This window comes from Triturus cristatus, chromosome 6, assembly GCF_964204655.1.
Source record: "Triturus cristatus chromosome 6, aTriCri1.1, whole genome shotgun sequence".
NCBI classification, from domain to species: Eukaryota; Metazoa; Chordata; class Amphibia; order Caudata; family Salamandridae; genus Triturus; species Triturus cristatus.
In genome coordinates, this window is record NC_140589.1 from 1,188,801,695 (window position 1) to 1,188,820,938 (window position 19,244).

At 48.2% G+C, this 19,244-nt stretch overlaps 1 protein-coding gene across 2 annotated transcripts in view; it reads left to right on the forward strand.

Moving 5' to 3' along the window:
* Positions 1-19,244, forward strand: part of THBS2 (thrombospondin 2) — a 556,651-nt gene that overhangs the window by 190,906 nt on the left and 346,501 nt on the right. For both annotated transcript variants that reach the window (XM_085612109.1, XM_085612110.1), the window contains exons 11-12: positions 13,543-13,670; positions 13,811-13,963. In XM_085612109.1, coding sequence (XP_085468235.1) covers positions 13,543-13,670; positions 13,811-13,963 — 281 coding nt within the window. The remainder of the gene's footprint in view (positions 1-13,542; positions 13,671-13,810; positions 13,964-19,244) is intronic.

The window sequence follows — 19,244 nt, forward strand, 5'->3', positions numbered from 1 at the left end:
TAAGCACTGCATATCACGGGCACTATGATTAGCCAATTTAGTTATACTCAGTTTACTGACCACAGAAAGATGACAGGCTAAGCTGGCCTTGCAGTTGTTCAAATTCATCAAATGTAAATTTGTCTTGATCTCAATAACCCAGGAAAGTGTTTCCAGAAAGCCATCAGTCTGCTGACAAACTACTTTTGAGACACTGTGCCCAGTCCCTCCCAATGGAGCTTCCCAGCATCCTATGCAATTGAGGACGGTTGAGGGAGCACCACTAAGGCAGCCTTCAGTTGTAGTCCACCAGAAAGACTGATATACCAACACCCGGTCATGAACCACAGTACTTTAACAAAACAAATAAAGAGTGAAATACATCCCAGTAATTAACATCCCCAATGTAGCCATACATACATTTTGTCGAAGAAAAGGACATGGATATGTTGCCAGCAGTTGTAGATGTTTGAGAAGTGCTAGTGGAAAACAAGTGAAAAATAATCTGAAATGGATTTAGTGCATGGAATTGGATGGGAGTGAGATGAAGTTTTCTAGTTTATGCCAGCATTATATTGAACTACTTTTAAGTGTACAAAATGTAGCTTTTTAACATCTGCTGCGGGGATGAACGATGCAAGAAACTGTTTGACATTAGCGGAAAGGCCAAAGCGGAATCCGCCATTGTTTAATTCGTTTCCATGACCTAGAAATTCCACACAGCAAACCTAAGACATGTGCTTATTATTCTTACAGAGCACATAAGCTCGTGGATTGCTTCATTAAGTGTAATAAATGTCATATTTTCTTTTTGAATACATTTATTTTTAAGCCAAGCAAAACACAGTAGATGTTTCCATGCGTGCTTTGTTCTTTAAAGCATAATTAAAAAAATATCTATTTAAAGTATCTCCGCATTCCATAATAATGAGAGAATACATTAGATTTATATTATTGATATTTCAAAAATATGCTTTCAATAAGTGTTGCACCTTTAAGTCTGAGATATTGAACTTTGTGGAACACATGCCAATTCTGAATTAGAATCTCTCCTTATTTTTTATTATGTCTTCATTTTCTTCATTAAAGAACAAATGCTCCAATAGTATCAGTTCATCCCAAACTGCCAAGCTAGGTCAATCCTGAACTGAAACAGAAGCAACCCAAGACTGGTTTCACCCTTGTTAAGGGGTCATTAGCCTGGTACAGCTTGGTTCGAGAAACATAGTGTGCATGGGGCCAACGTCTGCGCATACCTGTCCCACATAGGGTGACACAATAAGTATACAAAACAGTGAAGGATGGAATGCTTGAATTAATCCCAGCCACTGGTAATCACTCGGGTCACATCCCAATCCATCGTCATTTTGCACAACATGCCACCTCAGTTTGGACCTAGCTACAAACAAATCAGTCTTGACCCTGCTCCAATAGGAACAGTCCAGCCTGAACTGCCAAGCCAGGTCCTCCCTAATATGGAAAACAAGCAACCCAGGACCAGGGCAGCTCTGCATTACTTGCTTTTTTTGCCCATTTTTCATTAAACTAATAGTAAATAACATTCTGTTATTCACTACATGTGTTATAAAAAATGGAACACAGCTGGAAAATGAATTTTGGTGGCAGCTGTTGTAAGTTAAACTGGTTTTAAATGTACATTGTGTGTGTGCTTGCAGGTGAGAATGTTTTATGGGGGAGAGTGTGTGTGGGAGCATTTGTGACTGCATGTGTTGCTTGTGTCTGTGAATAAAAATGAGTGAGACTCATTGACGGGTAGTGAGTGAGATTGTGTGAGATTGAGGCTCAAATTTACTATTCTTTGACGCAAGGCAACGTTGCACCACATCAAAATAAGACAGAAAAATTTGCCCGATCTACTATGATATGGCACGTTTTTACTCTCCCTGTGCGCTGGTACAATTTTTGTCAGCCATGCTGAAACACATACAACCTTGCGCCATTGTACAAGTGTGGGTGCATTCTCCTAAGCATAAGTTTTGTACTGATACGAATCCCTTCTAGTACAAATGCTTTCAGGCTTTTCCCGATTTGTGTGTGTGCTGTACAATGGACCACACATGCAAAGTTGGAAAACAAGGAGTAATGCAAACATTTCTTCTTGTAATGCTGACTCGATTTTGGTGCTAATTCCTGTCTCCCAATGTTCATAGAAAGGGATTTGCGTTAAAACACAAGGGTGGTTAGATGGGAATGCCCATGCACCACCCATGGAGCTACCACTTGAGCAAAGTAACGTAAATCAGTGCATAGAGCAACCTTAATATTACTTAGGGATAGTATCTGATGCAAGTCAGGATTTCCATTGGATAGTCAACTCCACCTTCCCCGGGTAAAGCATTAGTAAACCTAGTCCTGAGTCTCAGTAAGTAAAAGTGAGTGAGACCACCAGGGTCAGGTAGGTACAGTTGGTTCACCCTCAGCGACTCTAGGGCGGCCGGGTGCAGAGAGAGTTAGGCCCAATGTTATCCTATGAGGGATAGGGGGGCCTTGGTTGGTGGCTGCTGACTAGCAAGCCACACGGCTGTGGGAGCTGGGCTCCTGGTCACTTACTCAGGGCAAGTGGGGAAGTAGGTAGGTGTAGAGGTTGCACTGCCAGGGCCACTCGGGCGGCTGGGTTCAGGGTGCTTTTGAGCCTTCGGGCGCTCAATTGATTTCAATGGGAAATCTCCGGTTTAGAAAAAGACTGCAAGCTCGGGGACGAGGATTCTTCAGGTGTCACCACCACTTCGAGAGGTAAGTTGGGTAGTTGGAGGATAGGTAGGTACCCCGGGATTGGGCACAGGGGGCCGCGGGGCACCGCGTGCATGGGTGCCTTTTGGTGACGGGAAATCTTACCCTCTGTTGATCGCGGTAGGGGGGCACCTTGTTCTGAGGCTGCAGGCTTCTTCAGGAGTGTCGAGGGAGGTCATTGGATGCCGGACTCGGGGTCACAGTCGCCGTGGGGTCATCCTTGTGGTCTTTGTTCACTCCGGCACTGGCCAGGCTTGGCTGGTGCAGATTGTGCTGGGTTTGCGGTTCCGGGCTGCTGCCAGGGATTAGAAGTAGGTTTTGAGTAGAACCTCTACTCATGGGAGTCCCAGGGGTTTAGAGCCAAAAGGTAGCCAGGTCCTCCGGGGTTTGTGAGGTTGCTGGCCACAACAGATGCCGGGTTGGAGCAGGAGCAGGTTCGAGGGTCAACAGGCCGGTAGGGCTGGGGCCAAAGCAGTTGGTGTCTTCCTCTTCTTAGCAGCTGCAGGGCAGGTCTTCTTTCTTCTTGCTCTTCTTTGTATTTCGGAATCTGGAATCTGGGGAAGGAAGGTTCAGGGTGCCCCTAAATACTAGATTTAGGGGTGTTACAGGTAGGTGAATGGCAGGGACCAATGGGTCCCTGTCCTGGGGTGGGTACACCCCCTATCCTGCCTCTCTCCTGTGGGAGGGGAGCAGTAGCCTCGTCCTGATAGGGTAGGGCTTCCCATCTTCAAGATGGCGATAGTCTGGAGATGTGCTTCACCTCGCCTCCCCCACCTGAGGGGTGGGGTTGGCAGGCTGGTACATCCCCTGTCCTTATTTGGGGTTTCTGGCCAAGCTTCCCGCCAGAGTAGGGGGTTGCAGGGGCCTGGGGAAGCTCACAGAGGTGGCATGTCTTTGAAGCTTCCCCCTGCCCATCCTGGGGGAGGAGATTTAGCACCTCGCCCAGGATGTGCATTGTTGCAGGCCCAGGAGAGCAGGGGCTCTCCCACCCAGGGGTCCAGCAACATGTCTGCTGTGTGGCAGCCTAGGCAGCCTCAGAGCAGACGTGGATTGTAGGTTAGGTTTAAGAGGGCATCTCTAAGATGCCCTCTGGGGTGCTTGGTACATTAAATCCCACACTGGCATCAGTGTGGGTTTAATGTGCTGAGAAGTTTGATACCAAACTTCTCAGTCTTCAGTGTTGCCATTATGGTGCTGTGGAGTTTGTGTTTGACGAGCTCTCAGCACCATGTACTCTTAAATGGCAGCACTGCACTTACAGTGCTCAGGAATGGACCTGGGTACTGTAGGGGCACAGGGCTCCTGCTCCTGTGCCCACACCATTGGCATAAGGCACCCAGCCAGAGGGGTGGCTGATGTATGCCATGGCAGTGTGGGTGATGGGCATGGCACACAGGGATGTGTGCCATGTCGACTTTGTTTTTGTCTTGCACCCAGACACCCAGCCTGCAAAGGCAGTGTGTGTGTGTAAGGGTACACTGCCTCTAAGGGTGGCACAATGAGTGCTGCAGCCCTTAGAGGCCTTCCCTGGTCACAAGTCCCTGGGTACCTAGGGTACCATTTACCAGGGGCTGACGTGTGGCCAGCGTTTGCCAATTTGGGTTTTGTTTGTTTTAGGGAAGGAACATAGGCCCTGGGCACCTGATTGGCAGGAGTCCAGGGCACACTCAGTCAAAGTACATTCAGCAATTCAGCAAAAAGTGGGGGCATACCATGCAAGAAAGATGGCACTTTCTCACACAACCCCACCCCCCAAACGAAAGGTGATGAGTCTAACCTTGCCCTATGGAGTCTTCATTGTCTAAGTGGAAGAACCTGGAAAGTCCATCTGCATTGGCATGGGCATTCCCTGGTCTGTGTTCCACGTCAAAGTCCATTCCCTGTAGGGAGATGGACCACCTTAGTAGTTTTGGATTTTCCCCTTTCATCTGCATTAGCCATCTGAGAGGTCTGCGGTCACTTTGAACCAGGAAGTGAGTACCAAACAAGTATGGCCTCAACTTCTTCAGGGACCAAACCACAGCAAAGGCCTCCCTCTCAATGGCACTCCAACGCTGCTCTCTGGGGAGTAGCCTCCTGCTTATAAAAGCAACAGGTTGGTCTTGGCCTTCATCATTGGTCTGGGATAGGACCGCTCCTATCCCTAGTTCAGAGGCATCAGTCTGCACTATGAACTGCTTGGCATAATCTGGAGCTTTTAGAATTGGTGCTGAGCACATTGCTTCTTTTAGGGTGTCAAAAGCCTTTTGGTTACTAACTGTCCAGTTAACCTTATTGGGCATCTTCTTGGAGGTGAGTTCTGTGAGGGGGGTCACAATGGACCCATACCTCTTCACAAACCTCCTGTAGTACCCAGTCAAGCCAAGGAATGCCCTGACTTGGGTCTGGGTTGTTGGAGCTACCCAGTCCATGATGGCCTGGATCTTTGGTTGTAAGGGTTGTACCTGGCCTCCACCTACAAGGTGGCCCAGGTACAACACAGTGCCCTGCCCTATCTGGCATTTGGATGCCTTGATAGTGAGACCTGCATTTTGCAGAGCCTCTAAAACTTTTCCAAGGTGGATCGGGTGATCCTGCCAGGTGGAGCTAAAGACAGCAATATCATCAAGATAAGCTGCACTAAAGGACTCCAGCCCAGCCAGGACATGGTTCACCAGCCCCTGGAAAGTGGCAGGGGCATTCTTTAACCCAAAGGGCATCACAGTAAACTGATAATGCCCATCAGGGGTGGAGAATGCTGTCTTTTCTTTTGCTCCTGGGGCAATGCCAATCTGCCAGTACCCTGCAGTTAAGTCAAAGGTACTGAGGAATTGGGCAGCCCCTAATTTATCTATCAGCTCATCTGCTCTTGGGATATGGTGAGCATCTGTCTTGGTGACAGAGTTGAGCCCTCTATAGTCCACACAGAACCTCATCTCTCTTTTTTCACCTTGTTGATGAGGTTTGGGGACCAGAACCACTGGGCTGGCCCAGGGGCTCTCAGAGTGTTCAATGACCCCTAACTCCAGCATCTTGCTGACCTCAGCTTTGATGCTTTCCTTAACTTGGTCTGACTGTCGATAGATTTTGTTTTTGACAGGTCCACTGTCACCAGTGTCCACATCATGGGTACACCAGTTTGTCAGACCAGGGGTCAGAGAAAAGAGGCTAGCATACTGTTGCAAGACTTGCTTGCAGTCAGTCTGCTGTTGGGCAGAGAGGGTGTCTGAGAAGATCACACCATCTACTGACCCATCTTTTGGGCTGTAGGAGAGGAGGTCAGGGAGAGGTTCACTCTCTGCTTCCTGTTCCTCATCAGTCACCATCAGCATGGTGATGTCAGCCCTGTCATTGTAGAGCTTAAGGCGGTTCACATGGATGACCCTTTTGGGTGTCCTGTTAGTGCCCAGGTCAAATAAATAGGTGACCTCCCTCTTTCTTTCTAGGATAGGGTAAGGGCCACTCCATTTATCTTGGAGAGCCCTTTGTGCCACTGGCTCCAAAACCCACACCTGTTGCCCAGGTTGAAATTCAACCAGTGCAGCTTTTTGGTCATACCAGTGCTTCTGGAGCTCCTGGCTGTCCTCAAGGTTCTTGGATGTTTTTTTCATGTACTCAGCCATTCTGGATCTTAGGCCAAGCACATAGTCCACTATGTCTTGTTTGGGCTCTTGAAGAGGCCTCTCCCAGCCCTCTTTTACAAGACAAAGTGGTCCCCTGACAGGATGACCAAACAGACGTTCAAAGGGTGAGAAACCTACTCCCTTCTGCGATACTTCCCTGTAAGCGAAAAGCAGGCATGGTAACAGGACATCCCATCTCCTTTTGAGTTTTTCAGGGAGACCCATGATCATACCTTTCAATGTCTTGTTGAATCTCTCAACAAGGCCATTGGTTTGTGGGTGGTAGGGTGTAGTAAACTTGTACTGCACTCCACACTCCTTCCACATGTGTGTTAGGTAAGCAGACATGAAGTTGGAACCTCTGTCTGAAACCACCTCCTTAGGAATCCCTACCCTGGTGAAGACACCCAGGAGGGCCTTGGATACTGCAGGAGCTGTAGTAGTCCTAAGTGGAATTGCTTCAGGGTACCTAGTAGCATGATCCACTACCACTAGAATACATTTGTTCCCCGAGGCTGTGGGGGGTTCAAGTTGACCCACAATGTCCACTCCTACCCTTTCAAAGGGGACCCCCACCACTGGTAGTGGGATGAGGGGGGCCTTTGGGTGGCCACCTGTCTTGCCACTGGCGTGACAGGTAACACAGGAGCTGACAAACTCCTTCACCTTTTGGTGCATCTGGGGCCAGCAAAAGTGACTCACTAGCCTTTCCCAAGTTTTGGATTGCCCCAGATGTCCAGCTAGGGGGATGTCATGAGCCAAAGTTAGGAGGAACTTCCTGTACTTCTGTGGCACTACCACCCTCCTGGTGGCTCCAGGAGTGGTGTTTCTTGCCTCAGCATACAGTAATCCCTCTTCCCAATAAGCTCTGTGGGTACCACTGACATCTCCCCTTGCTTCTGAAACAGCTTGCTGCCTCAGGCTTTCAAGAGTGGGACAGTCTCGCTTACCCTGGCACAGCTCTTCCCTAGAGGGTCCCCCTGGGCCCAAGAATTCAACCTGGTAAGGGTCAAGCTCCATGGACTCAGTTGCCTCAGGGGTATCCAAATCCTCTCCCTGTGGAGAGGGGTCCTGAATGTTTTGCTGTGTAGAAGCTGGTTCCCCAGTCTTCTTACCTTTTCTCTTGCTTGGTTGGGCCATTATTTCAGGCTCCAGACCTACTTTTTCACCCTTCCTCTTGCTCTGTGCTCTGGTTTGCACACACACCAATTCAGAGATGCCCAGCATGGCTGCATGGGCCTTTAGCTCAACCTCAGCCCAGGCTGAGGTTTCCAGATCATGTCCAAGCAGACATGCAGCTGGCAACTTTGGAGAGACCACTACCTGTTTCAGGCCAGTAATCCACCCCCCCCTCAGCCTAATGTCACCATGGCCATGGGATGACTAGTGGTGACACTGTCAGCGTTGGTGACTGGGTAAGACTTCCCAATCAAGTATTGCTCAGGGGAAACCAGTGTGTCTTTCACCATAGTGACACTGGCACCTGTATCCCTCAGAGCTTCTACCCTAGTTCCATTCACCCAGGGGTACTGTAAGTATTTCTTTAAGTTGGGGGGCCACACAGCTACAGTGGCAAACTCCACTTCTCCCAAGGAGACTAGACTTGCTTCAGTGTTTTCCCAGATTTGCTCAGGGTACACCTCTGATCCCATTTGTTTACTTGCTGCCCCAGGAGTAGCTGTACTGGGTGCCTTAGGGGCTTTGCTGTGGGGGCAAGATTTATCTACAGTTAGGTGTCCTGACGTCTTACAGTTATTACACCAGGCCTTTAAGGGATCATAGTTCTTCCCCCTATAGGGTTGAGGCACATAGGGAGTAGTTTGGGTCCCACCCACCTGAACAGATTTTTAGGGCCCTTTGGAAGACTCAGACTTTTTATCTTGGGGATTCTCACCACCTTTCCCCTGGGGAGGTTTTGTGACCACTTTCTTTTGGTCACCCCCAGTGGCTGTCCTTGTCACCCTAGTCTTGACCCAGTGGTCTGCCTTCTTTCCCAATTGTTGGGGAGAAATTAGACCTAGGTCTACCAAATGCTGATGCAACTTTTCATTTGTGCATTTACTTAATATATGTTCCTTCATGAATAAATTGTACAATCCAGTAGAATCCTTCACACCATGTCCAGCTAACCAACCATCCAGTGTCTTCACTGAGAAGTCTACAAAATCAATCAAGGACTGGGTCTGGGTTTTGTGAGCCCTCCTGAATCTAATTCTATACTCCTCAGTGGTGAATCCAAATCCCTCAATCAGAGCTTTCTTCATGAGGTCATAAGATCCTGCTTCTGGCCCAGAGAGGGTCAGAAGCCTGTCTCTGCAGTTGCCAGAGAACAGTTCCCACAGGAGTGCCCCCCAGAGAGGTTTCTTTACTTTTCTGCTATCACAAGCCCTCTCAAAGGCTGTGAACCATTTGGTGATATCATCACCTTCCTCAAATTTAGGGACAATCCCTTTGGGGATTTTAAGGTCAGAAGTTTCCTCCCTATCCTTATTTTTATTATTGCTGCCACCATTGATGGGTGCTAAACCCATCTCTCTCCTTTCTTTTTCTAGAGCCAGGAGCCTGGGCTCTAGCTCTAAACTTCTGGTCAGCCTCATAAGGCTGTCCTCTTCACTGGTGGGTCCCCCAGTGATCTCTCTGGTACCAGAGTCACCTGTTTCATCTCTAGGTGCCCAGATGCTAATTCTTGGATTGAAGGGTATGGGTGCCCTCTCCTCCCTTGGGGATAGTATGGGAGGGTTATTGTCAACCTCCTCTGCTTCCCCTTCCTCATCTGACTGGCCATCACCATGTTCAGATGGGTGGTCCTTAGCATACTCAGCCAAGAGCTCCTGGAGCCCTAGTTTGGTTGGATGCAGGCCCGTTGTTAAGTTTTTATGTTTGCATAGGGACCTCAGTTCCCTGAAAGACAAGTATAAGTAAGGTGTGAGGTCGAGCTCCTCCACAAGGTCCATGTTATTATTGTCACTAACAGCTGGGTTTGTTCGAGTCATTCTAACCTGACAGTTCTAATCCTCTTCCCTGACTATAGTGACTTTTATTTTTCTAAAATTCTAATGGGTATTAAGCAAGGCCCTAGCAAGACTTTTAGTAATCTTGGAAAAGACCAATCAGAATTCTAAAGGCAATTTTAAGAGTTTTGTCGTGTGATCAGATGGTAACCGAGTAGTCCAACAAATGCAAGTTTGTATCCCACCGCTGATCCACCAATGTGAGAAAGTGGCTCTGTATATATTGTTCGCTAATAGGTACAGGGTGTACAGAGTCCACAGTCCCCAAGGATTTGACAGAGGCTAAAGTTAGATATAACCTTACTCTCTAAAGTGGTAGCTTGGTCGAGCAGTAAGGCAGTATCAGAGGACAGTGTAAAGCATTTGTTGTACACACTCAGTCAGCAAATGGTCTCACACACTCAATAACTGAACTCTAGTCCAATGGTTTATATATAAAAAATATATGCTTGTTTTATTTTAGAACTAACACTTGGCATTAAAATATACTTTCTCAGAACGAGATGTTTTATATAAATACTTTTGCAATATGCAATTGACTTTTGTAAACAGTTACAAGTGGTTGCAATAGGCAACACTATTTTAAACACAACAATGCATTGAGCTCAATGGAAATTTCAAGTTATTTGCAACAGATTACTGTAAGGATTACTTTTGGAATTCCAGGACTGGATCCTAGATTCAGTCCTGGGTCAGTACTTAGAATCAAGTGATGAAAGTTGACTTAATTACTGTGATGAATTTTAAACAATATTTAGCTATTTTAAAAGTTGACACTTAGAAAATATTTCAAAGAAAACAGTCAATGATTCCCTATGGAAGAAAATTCAAGTTGCAGGTACAGTATGTTCTCGTTACTTTTGTAATCCAGTACTGGGTACCTAGACTCAGTACTGGTACCTTTATCCAAAACAGGTAAGTAATTACGGTTTCAAATAGTATATGATTTTAAAAGAATATTTAAAGATTGCAAAAATTGACAGAAGAAATTTCACAGAAAAACAGTCAATGGTTTCCTATGGGAGACAATTGGGTTACTGGTAAGTACAGTTGTAAGTATTTTTCAGAGGCAGTGCTGGGCACCAATATCCAGCACTGGGAACTCACCTAGGAGCAGGTGAGTATTTTTGTTTTCGTTACTCGGCTGATTTTTGGTGAATATTTTGAGATTTGAAAAGTCCTCACTTAGAAGAAATTTCAGGAAAAAGCCAGTCAATGTTACCCTATGAAGAAAATAGAGTTATCGGTTTAAAGGTAAGTACTCGACTGGCAGAGTTGAGGTTCTGGGCATAGACTCAGGTGTCCCCCAGGGTCAAGTAGGTACCGTTGGTTCACCCTCAGTGACTCTAGGGCGGCCGGGTGCAGAGAGAGTTAGGCCCAATGTTATCCTATGAGGGATAGGGGGGCCTTGGTTGGTGGCTGCTGACTAGCAAGCCACGCGGCTGTGGGAGCTGGGCTCCTGGTCACTTACTCAGGGCAAGTGGGGAAGTAGCTAGGTGTAGAGGTTGCACTGCCAGGGCCACTTGGGCGGCTGGGTGCAGGGTGCTTTTGAGCCTTCGTGCGCTCAATTGATTTCAATGGGAAATCTCCGGTTTAGAAAAAGACTGCAAGCTCGGGGACGAGGATTCTTCAGGTGCCACCACCACTTCGAGAGGTAAGTTGGGTAGTTGGAGGATAGGTAGGTACCCCGGGATTGGGCACAGGTGGCCACGGGGCGCCACGTGCAGGGGTGCCTTTTGGTGTCGGGAAATCTTACCCTCTGTTGATCGCAGTAGGGGGGGCACCTTGTTCTGAGGCTGCAGGCTTGTTCAGGAGTGTCGAGGGAGGTCCTTGGATGCCGGACTCGGGGTCACAGTCGCCGTGGGGTCGTCCTCGTGGTCTTTGTTCACTCCGGCACTGGCCAGGCTTGGCTGGTGCAGAGTGTGCGGGGTTTGTCGTTCCGGGCTGCTGCCAGGCATTAGAAGTAGGTTTTGAGTAGAGCCTCTACTCATGGGAGTCCCAGGGGTTTAGAGCCAAAAGGTAGCCAGGTCCTCTGGGGTTTGTGAGGTTGCTGGCCACAAGAGATGCCGGGTTGGAGCAGGAGCAGGTTCGAGGGTCAACAGGCCGGTAGGGCTTGGGCCAAAGCAGTTGGTGTCTTCTTCTTCTTAGCAGCTGCAGGGCATGTCTTCTTTCTTCTTGCTCTTCTTTGTATTTCGGAATCCGTAATCTGGGGAAGAAAGGTCAGGGTGCCCCTAAATACTAGATTTAGGGGCGTTACAGGTAGGTGAAGGGCAGCGACCAATGGGTCCCTGTCCTGGGGTGGGTACACCCCCTATCCTGCCTCTCTCCTGTGGGAGGGGAGCAGTAGCCTAGTCCTGATAGGGTAGGGCTTCCCATCTTCAAGATGGCGAGAGCCCGGTGATGTGCTTCACCTCGCCTCCCCCACCTGAGGTGTGGGGTTGGCAGGCAGGCACATCCCCTGTCCTTATTTGGGGTTTCCGGCCAAGCTTCCCGCCAGAGTGGGGGGTTGCAGTGGCCTGGGGAAGCTCACAGAGGCGGCATGCCTTTGAAGCTTCCCCCTGCCCATCCTAGGGGAGGAAATTTAGCACCTCGCCCAGGATGTGCATTGTTGCAGGCCCAGGAGAGCAGGGGCCCTCCCACCCAGGGGTCCAGCAACATGTCTGCTGTGTGGCAGCCTAGGCAGCCTCAGAGCAGACGTGGATTGTAGGTTTAAGGGGGCATCTCTAAGATGCCCTCTGGGGTGCTTAGTACATTAATTCCCACACTGGCATCAGTGTGGGTTTAATGTGCTGAGAAGTTTGATACCAATCTTCTCAGTCTTCAGTGTTGCCATTATGGTGCTGTGGAGTTCGTGTTTGACGAGCTCGCAGTACCATGTACTCTTAAATGGCAGCACTGCACTTACAGTGCTCAGGAATGGACCTGGGTTCTGTAGGGGCACAGGGCTCCTGCTCCTGTGCCCACACCATTGGCATAAGGCACCCAGCTAGAGGGGTGGCTGATGTATGCCATGGCAGTGTAGGTGATGGGCATGGAAAACAGGGATGTGTGCCATGTCGACTTTGTTTTTGTTTTGCACCCAGACACCCAGCCTGCAAAGGCAGTGTGTGTGTGTGTAAGGGTACAGGGCCTCTAAGGGTGGTACAATGAGTGCTGCAGCCCTTAGAGGCCTTCCCTGGTCACAAGGCCCTGGGTACCTAGGGTACCATTTACCAGGGGCTGACATGTGGCCAGGGTTTGCCAATTTGGGTTTTGTGTGTTTTAGGGAAGGAACATAGGCCCTGGGCACCTGATTGGCAGGAGTCCAGGGCACACTCAAAGTACATTCAGCAGTTCAGCAAAAAGTGGGGGCATACCATGCAAGAAAGATGGCACTTTCTCACATTTGGCCACTGCCTCTCTTTAACTTTCATGTTAGAAAACGACCAGCAGAGGTCGGTAAAATACCAGAATCACTTTGGCATTCTCTAGATTCCAGTCCATGGAAATTGTCTTCCATGAGCACCCGTTGACAATAATATTTTTTTCTGTGATATGGCCACCAAAGGCCCTGTTTTTTCTATTAAAAACAGAGCTTTGGACTATACAAATTTCCTGCTGAAAGGCAATATTTCGCTCCACTCGTTCCCATACCTAGCGTGTCACGCAGTTTGGTGCTTACTTTCCCTCCATGTTAAAGAACAGTAGATGTTTCAGCACCCATGCTAATGTGCCACATAGCTAAATACATACAAAGTCCCAAAGGCGAGACCGATTGCATTGCAAATGCTTGTTTTTAAGGTAGTGGCTTATTTTCATTTTTTGTTTCTTTTCCTCTTTGTGGCACTTAGTTGCATTTAAAATTATTATTTTTTAAATGCCATACCGATTGGTTTTGCCAATGGTTAGTCCATGTAGTCTCAGGCACAACTGAATGCCGTAAGAATTATTTACTCGCGCGGAGACAAACATAGCCACTTCAGTGGCATTGACTTTATGTTCCTGTAAGTCATACCTACTTGTGTGAGGAATAAATAACACTAGCTGTTTGAAGATATAATTTACAATTTCTGTATGGACTAGTGTTGTATGTTAATTATCTTTACAGTGTACTAATAGGCGAACAAATGTTGACCTCTGCCCGAGTAGAATGGCTGTGTGTCCAAACTATATTTTGACTCCGGTAAAAAGTTTGAATATAATTTTCCTTTCACTCATAGATGGTTGCTTATCTAATCCATGTTTTCCTGGAGCTGAATGCAACAGCTTCCCTGATGGTTCATGGTCTTGCGGGTCATGCCCTGTTGGCTACATTGGAAATGGCACATTCTGCGAGGACCTTGATGAGGTATGTGGAGAAATGTTTTGATTTGCTCCATCGGGCTACATTCTTTCTCCAGCCCTGCGCAAGTTATTTGTTTTAGTATTCCAACCAGAAGGAAGCCCCTTTTCTCTTTCTAAACCTTGTTTGCTTATTCTTCCTCGCAGTGCGCATTAGTACCAGATGCTTGCTTCAGGATGAATGGCGTTCATCGCTGTGTAAACACGGATCCAGGTTTCCATTGCCTGCCCTGCCCGCCACGTTACAAGGGCAGCCAGCCCTACGGAGTGGGCCTCGAGGTCGCCAAGACAGACAAACAAGTAAGTGAGGTTAAAATTCACTGAAAGCGTGTGCGGAGGACGAATGTGGGAAGTAAAGGGTCACAAACGGGCGTCGGAACTGTCTCAATAAACACAGGAACAGAAGTTCGGGGTAGTCGGACGTGTCAGCAGCCACGGACTCCAGATGCCATTTGGGATAAGATGAACTTGTGTGGACGTTTCGCAATACACATTAACGTAGGATTCTTGAATGCATCTGCATACAATAGCCAGGCCTCATTGTGCAGCTGTGTGGCAGCAGACTTTATTTTCTTGATACCAAAAGAGTTCATTCTAGAAATGTGTACCCGAAACTGCAGGCAATGTATTGCTACGTGTGTGTAATTAAATAATTCATTTTCCCTCGTGGTCATCTGTCGAAATTCCCCTCCCACCCAGCCCCACTGCTCTTATCTGCACAGGCTGGGGCTGATTCAAAGCAGAAAGTAGCTGCTATTAATCCACAGAGAACTCCCGCAAGGGTAAGTTTATGCTTTGGGGGCACCCCGTGCAACAGTGTTTGTTGGCAACCCACAATGACCTTCTGCTATGTGGATTCCCTCACCACCACCCTTTAACAGTGCCCCTTAAATCTCCATAACTACTCTCCCAGACATGCATTTCTTTTGTTTTATAGCACCACTCATACCAGTTTAGGGTGTTAGACCACTGTACATCACACACACATTATTAATAAGAATTGTTTTCTGCCCAAACAAACTCTTTTTACATCAGGATAATGAAAGACTGGGGGGAAACATAACTCTCTAACCTTTACCTTGCAGTTTGCATGCAGCTCTTTGATGGCAGTTAATAGATAGCTGTCTTATGTTAGGATTTTAACCTATAAACAGCAAGTAACAAAATGATCTCTCTGACAACCAGTAACCCACTGAACTAGGTACATTATATGCATTTTGTAATCTGCGTGGTACACCTGCTTTGCAGCAGGCATACTAGCCCTACTTGCACTACTTTCAATAAGTCAAAATTGCCGCTAGACAAAACTCTAATCTCTGTCAAACAGGCCCATTAATCACCAGAGTTATCTTGGTATTTTAATTGCTGCCTGAAAATTGGTGGAGGCAAGGAACATGGCAGCAGTTGCTTTATTTAAAAACACAGCGCCTCTCGAAGTCAGCGCCCGGTGCACCTTTCGCAAAACCCTAGAGCCGCCCGGGCTCAAGCAACATGTTGCACATAGCAGCCAATTCCAGGCAGGTTTGGCTTTCCTATACAGCGAGGGAAGGCAGCAGCTTTAGGGCACCACTCAGTGCTTTTGTATTGGTATTTATGTGATTTAATACCATTGGAAGCCCCAAAGTGTGGTAAGCTGACCTGATCGAGTCACGTGAGCGGAGCACGGACCACAGAGCAGAGCGGCCGCTGAGCGGAGGAGAGCTGCTGCTGCCAGCTGCGACTGAACCACGGTACTGGGTCTGAGCCGCGAGAGCCACGAAAGCGGTGCACGGAGCAGAGCGGCCACGGCAGTGGCAGCGGAGCGGAGGAGAGCTGCCGCGAGCTGGGACTGAGCCGCGAGAGCGTGTTTCTTCGCCGACAAACACTGGCAAGTGAAATCTGCAATAGCCGCGTGTCCCCCCTATTGCCGGTACCGCGAGTAGTGGCCGGGTGCGGCGGTTGCCGCGGACTGTCCTTTAGCGGCGAGGAGTGGCAGCCAGGTGGTCCTATCCCGCAGCTTGTACCCCCCCGCAGGAAGAGCTTTTGGCAGCGTGAAGACAGCACATTGTTTTTAAATCAGTCCCACAGAGTCCCTCGATGCTGCATTCTGGACCTGTTGACCTGGCCCTGTGGACATGTTGACCAGTGACCTGTTGTTGATAATTACCAGCTATTTACCAGCTATTTACTAAGCTATAGTGAGCTGACCCACTGTTTAATGCTTTATGCTATAGTGGGTGAAAGAAAAGCCGCAGTCTATCCTACTGTGCAGCAGTGATCTCTCCGGCGAGCCGTGGTTTCCTGCAGGGGCCTCAAGGTTTTTCTGTGTGGCCGCAAAAAGTGCCATTTAATCACGGCAGGAACATCATTAAGTATGACAGAGAACTGCAAGTCGTTCTCCTGTGCGGCGGGAGCCGTGAGTGGCTCTTCTGTGCGGCAGGAGTCGCGAGTAGTCTATCTGTGCCTCCTAAGCCACCCTGTGCCTCCTTGTGAGCTGCATTCCAAGGGGGTCATTTTTTCTGAGTGCCGACTGTGGCTAAGAAAGACTGGTTGGAGCTCCGGAGCCCTGGTGGTGTCGGAGGATTGGAGGGTGCTGGTAGGGACCCGCTTGTGATGGTTGCGAGTCACTGGGGTCACTGGGAGTCGCTTAGATACACAGTCTTGAGGATCCCTGGGTGCCTCGTTTGGCCAGCTTGTGTTTGTTCAGGATCTCCAGGACTACCAGGATTGCTTGGGTTGCCAGTATCTTTACCCTAGTAGTGTCCTTAGTCGGTATCCAGTGTTGCATGTGCGGCGCATCGGTTTATTTACAAATAGGAGCTACATTTTTCTGGTTGTTCCTTTATCCTGGCCAAGGATCCGTGGGTCCGTGGGTCCGTGGCTGTGAGGCTCAAGTAATGACTGCAAAGAAATTGCGCTCTGGTAGAGTGCTATATACAAGAGCTTGTAAAAAAAACGAAGCTAACCCTTTAAGAAACAATTCATTACAAATAAATATTTTAAAAAGTTTTAATTCTATTTCTTCCTTTTTCCCTAAAAAGAATATAAGTCTACATTTAGCAGGGATGGGGGAGTCTACTCCAGAAGCACATGGTGATGCTAAAGCTGTACCTGGAAATTCATTTACAGAAGTACACATCAATCATTTTCCCAAAACTGATGGTTCTCGGTTGAAAGATAACCAACACCTGGATTTTAGGGAAACTGACTCTTTTCTAGCAAATTTAACTACCCATTCTCTGGCAAATGAAGTCTCTCATTCCGAAAGGGTATCTCAATTAGCCCCAAAAGTTGGAGATCCTATAGTGGAAGACTTTACGCTCCCAGATCTTCCTGATTTCAATACTAGTTTAAATCAGCCCTCAAAGTTGCTTTGTGCACTTAATTTAGAGTCGTCCAGACACCTTAACCCAGTTAATTCCTCGACCTTCCATACCTGCGTTCCCTCTCAGGGTTGTCCAGTACAAATGCAATTGTTCAGTAGTACACCTAGTGGAACAAGCATTCTTGATACACGGGGCTCGATTACACCTGACATATCCCCGCATTTCCATCCCCTAACTCATAATCCAGAGTCAAAAATGTTGATGTCAGATTCACTACTCTGTTTGGAAAGAGTGCTGTCCTCTATATTAGCACTAATGGAGAAATCAGTGAATAATTCAGACTCCATTTTAGATTCTCTGTTGGCCCTTACCAAGTCATTAGTGTCAGAGCAAAAACGGTTGCTGGGTAAAACTGCCCTATGTTATTGTTATTGTTAGTGGAGATTTATAAAGCGCACATACGCCGATTGGCTTCATGGCGTTAGAGAACAGATTAACAGAGAGGCAGGAGCTAGCCCTGTGTAAACAGCCAGGTTTTCAGGAGTTTCCTAAACAAGAGGAGGTCAGTACAGGATCGGATTTCAAGAGGGAAGGAGTTCCACAGTTTGGGAACTCCCCCTTGTATGCCTAATATCATGAAGAGGCCTTCTCCCCCTTTAATTATAGAGGATAATTCTAACCAGCCACATCCTTTTCAAATATCCTCTCCTCATCTTGCTAAAGGTCGGGACTTTGGTGTGCAGGCTGGTAAGCTTTTATTTAGGAGGAAAAATAAAATGAAACTGAATGAAAGCTGTAGGAGAGTGGCATCGACTGCATAGTTGCCCCCAACTTTTTGCTGATGTTTTGACTGTTTTCTGACTCTAGCCAGGCTGTGGCCCTGCTATCCAGGACCCCAGAATATCTGCTTCCTCTCTAAACTGATGTGTGTACCCTAGGTACATACCAATTGAATACTGAGGACACCCTATTAGCCCCTTGTAGATGGTACCCTAGGTACCCAGGGCATGGGTCCCTCAGAGGCCTACCGGGGGCTGCAGCAGTTGTTGTGCCACCCCTGGGACAGCCATACAAACTGACACCACCAGACCACTACTGTAGTCTGGGTAAGGTTGTGCTTGCACCCCTTACAGGGATATAGGTATCCTGTATCCCACATAAATACAACACATATATCCTCATAGGTCATCCCTAAGGCAGGCCTTGCTAATCCTACAAGGCAGGGTGCTGAGATATGTGTGAGGGGGAACCCCTACCTGAGTAGGGCCCCTCTGCAACCTTCATTAAAAATATTGCTGGGTTGTTTGTAGTGCAGCCATACCATATAACTTGAGAGTGGCTGCACAGAACCATGTCATGTTTGGTGTCAAACATCGTGGAATCATACCCCCAATCCAGCCATGGGAGTGAGGGCATGCTTCCCCCCTGCTAGAGGGGTGATATGGTAAAAGCGGCAGATTTTAGACACCAATTTAAAAGTGCACATGTAGTACAAAATGGATGCTACCCGCCACCCACACGACTCTGGCTGCCTGTTGCTGGGCAGAACTCCGGCCACGGCAGCTGGACAATAGGGATCCTGTTGCAGGGAGGTGTTCCAACCTCCCCAGACAGACTATGTGGATTGGAACTGGGTGGGTGCACCATAGGATGTCTTTCAAACTTGCACGTAGGCTTCTCCAGTGCCTATTTCTGCATACACCGCCTCGAACCGGTTCAGGGGCATCCTGTCCCCTGCCCAGGCGGGAAAACACACAAAGGGGAGAGGGTGTTGCCACCCTTTCCCACCTGGACTCTCATTGGTGGGTTCTGATTCAGACACTCCCCTAATCTCTGGATAAAGGTGGGTGCAGGGTCCCCAGAGCCTCAGATTAATCTTGGACTTCAAAGACTTGAACCTTCAACGAGCTGCCGCACAGCTGAATGAAGAAATCTCCCTTGGGGTAAAGGAGTTACCCCCCTGCTTGGCAGGCACCTGAAACACTGCAAGTGACCCAGTTGGAACTCTGCTGCTCCTATGGACATCGAAGACTTCTGCCTATCCTGAGGTAGGTTTTCAAGCATCACAGAGGCCAGTGAGTGTGCACAGCAAAGCTCAGCACCGTGGACCCTGTGGGTGCCGAGATACCCAATACCCCAGGAAACCAGCCACCTCTTGCACAGCACACGACCCCGACCAGTGGGGAAGTTGTGCTTTGGCCCATCATTGAGCCAACCTCTCAGCATTACTTGTTCCAAAGGACGACACTCCAGCCTGCTCCGGCGATCCGTGGGCT